At 49.6% G+C, this 1,543-nt stretch overlaps 1 protein-coding gene across 2 annotated transcripts in view; it reads right to left on the bottom strand.

Annotated features, from left to right (window-relative positions):
* Positions 1-226: 226 nt before the first annotated feature.
* The window catches only part of LOC115245844 (heterogeneous nuclear ribonucleoprotein L), a 149,643-nt gene continuing 148,326 nt past the window's right edge, over positions 227-1,543 (bottom strand). For both annotated transcript variants that reach the window (XM_029824336.1, XM_029824338.1), the window contains one exon: positions 227-1,543. In XM_029824336.1, the coding sequence (XP_029680196.1) occupies positions 1,414-1,543 (130 nt within the window). In that variant the 3' untranslated portion in view covers positions 227-1,413.

Raw genomic sequence — 1,543 nt, 5'->3', positions numbered from 1 at the left:
ATCTTCCAGCTGCCCCTCTTCTGAGAGATTCGATCTTCCTCGGATGATTCTTCTTCCGAAGAAGTTAGACCGTCTTCGAGCCATTCCGCTACCACCAAAAAGAATTTTACCTTGTTCAATCTGTCCATTTCCCGATAGTTTTCCATCTTCTTCCAGTCATTCTAAGAAGGTGCCATCTCCTTTCAACAGTTTCTTTTTTGATAGATCATGCTTTTAGATGTTTGAGAAGAATCAAATTTCCTCGGACTATTCTTCTTCTCGAGGAAATAGACTTTTCGTGAGTTGTTTTTTTTTTTCTAAAACGATTTCTTCAAGTCATTCCATCTTCTTCGACCTATCTTTTAGTTAACGTAATGTTATTTTCCTTCACCTTCTAGGAAATTTCTTTTTTTTTTTCTCTTCGATTCAATCTTCTTTAAATCGTCTATCTTATGAAATGGTTCAGCCTTGCTTGAAAGAGCTTTCATTAAAAAAAAAAAAATTTCTCATCAATCCACATCGATTCCTTGAGAGTGAAATTTCAATGATGATCGTGCGCGCGTAGCTCCTCGCGAAGCGTACCGGTTTACTTCCAAGCCCTTGATATGTGTATGCGCGCCGGAGACCACTGATCTCCGAGCTATATACAGAGTCTCCGGGAATGAAGCACGACGTCGTTGCGAGGATTGTGAATCGTTGACTGAAAAATCCTCGCGACTCCAACACTAGCGTCGCGATGCCGCCACCGATATGTCGTCGTACTTACCGCAACTGTCGTCGAATACCGAATACCATGTCTGATCCGCGTTGACAATTGTTTCTGGTGGGACCCGGCACTATCACGGTGCCGAGTTACACACTATGTCATCGGCAATTTTCCCAACTTTTCGACCGCGACGGCGAAGATCCCTATCGTATCTAGGACAACCTGCCCCAGGTACACGAAATCCTTCTTTAGGAGTCCAGTAGACCCGCGGGAGAATCGATCAGTTTTTCTACCGATATGTCGCGTTCAATCGAAAATTAATATCGTTACGATGTATAATTTCTCTTTCGCCGCGACAATCGATGTTCCGATTATTCTGCCCGTGTACGGAAGGTTCGTTCTCACCCGATCTCGCTGGCGCGCGCGTTCGTCTCACCCGTTTAGTGGATGGGCCCACCACATCAATAGGGCCAGAAAGTGGGTAATGGGGGCGGGGGAGGTGGAGGTACGGTCGGATAAAGGGTCGGGGTGGCTATTAGGAGACAGGTGGGCGGCGGTAAAGGTGGTGGTACTGGCGGTGGCGGCGGTAGGACCGGGGATAATGTTATCGTTGCGGCTGCGGGGTGCAGGGCCGTGCCCGCCGTCGCGGGGGCACACAACGGGTGCAGGGCGGCGAGTGAGGGGCGCTGGCGCTGACGCTGACGCTGCTGGCCCTGGACCTCGCCGTTCTATTCCGAGTCCTGCTGCATTTTGACGTGGCCATTACCGGCGGAATTGCTCGACGCGCTGCCGCTGCTGGGTGGGAAGCTCGTGGGTATGGTGCGCGACGACGAGAAGCAGAGTTTCATGATGTAGGGA

Source organism: Formica exsecta, unplaced genomic scaffold, assembly GCF_003651465.1.
Source record: "Formica exsecta isolate Colony F162 unplaced genomic scaffold, ASM365146v1 scaffold1327, whole genome shotgun sequence".
Taxonomy (NCBI): domain Eukaryota; kingdom Metazoa; phylum Arthropoda; class Insecta; order Hymenoptera; family Formicidae; genus Formica; species Formica exsecta.
The sequence above is the reverse complement of the archived record's forward strand: the minus strand, read 5'-3'. Positions and strand labels throughout refer to the sequence as shown.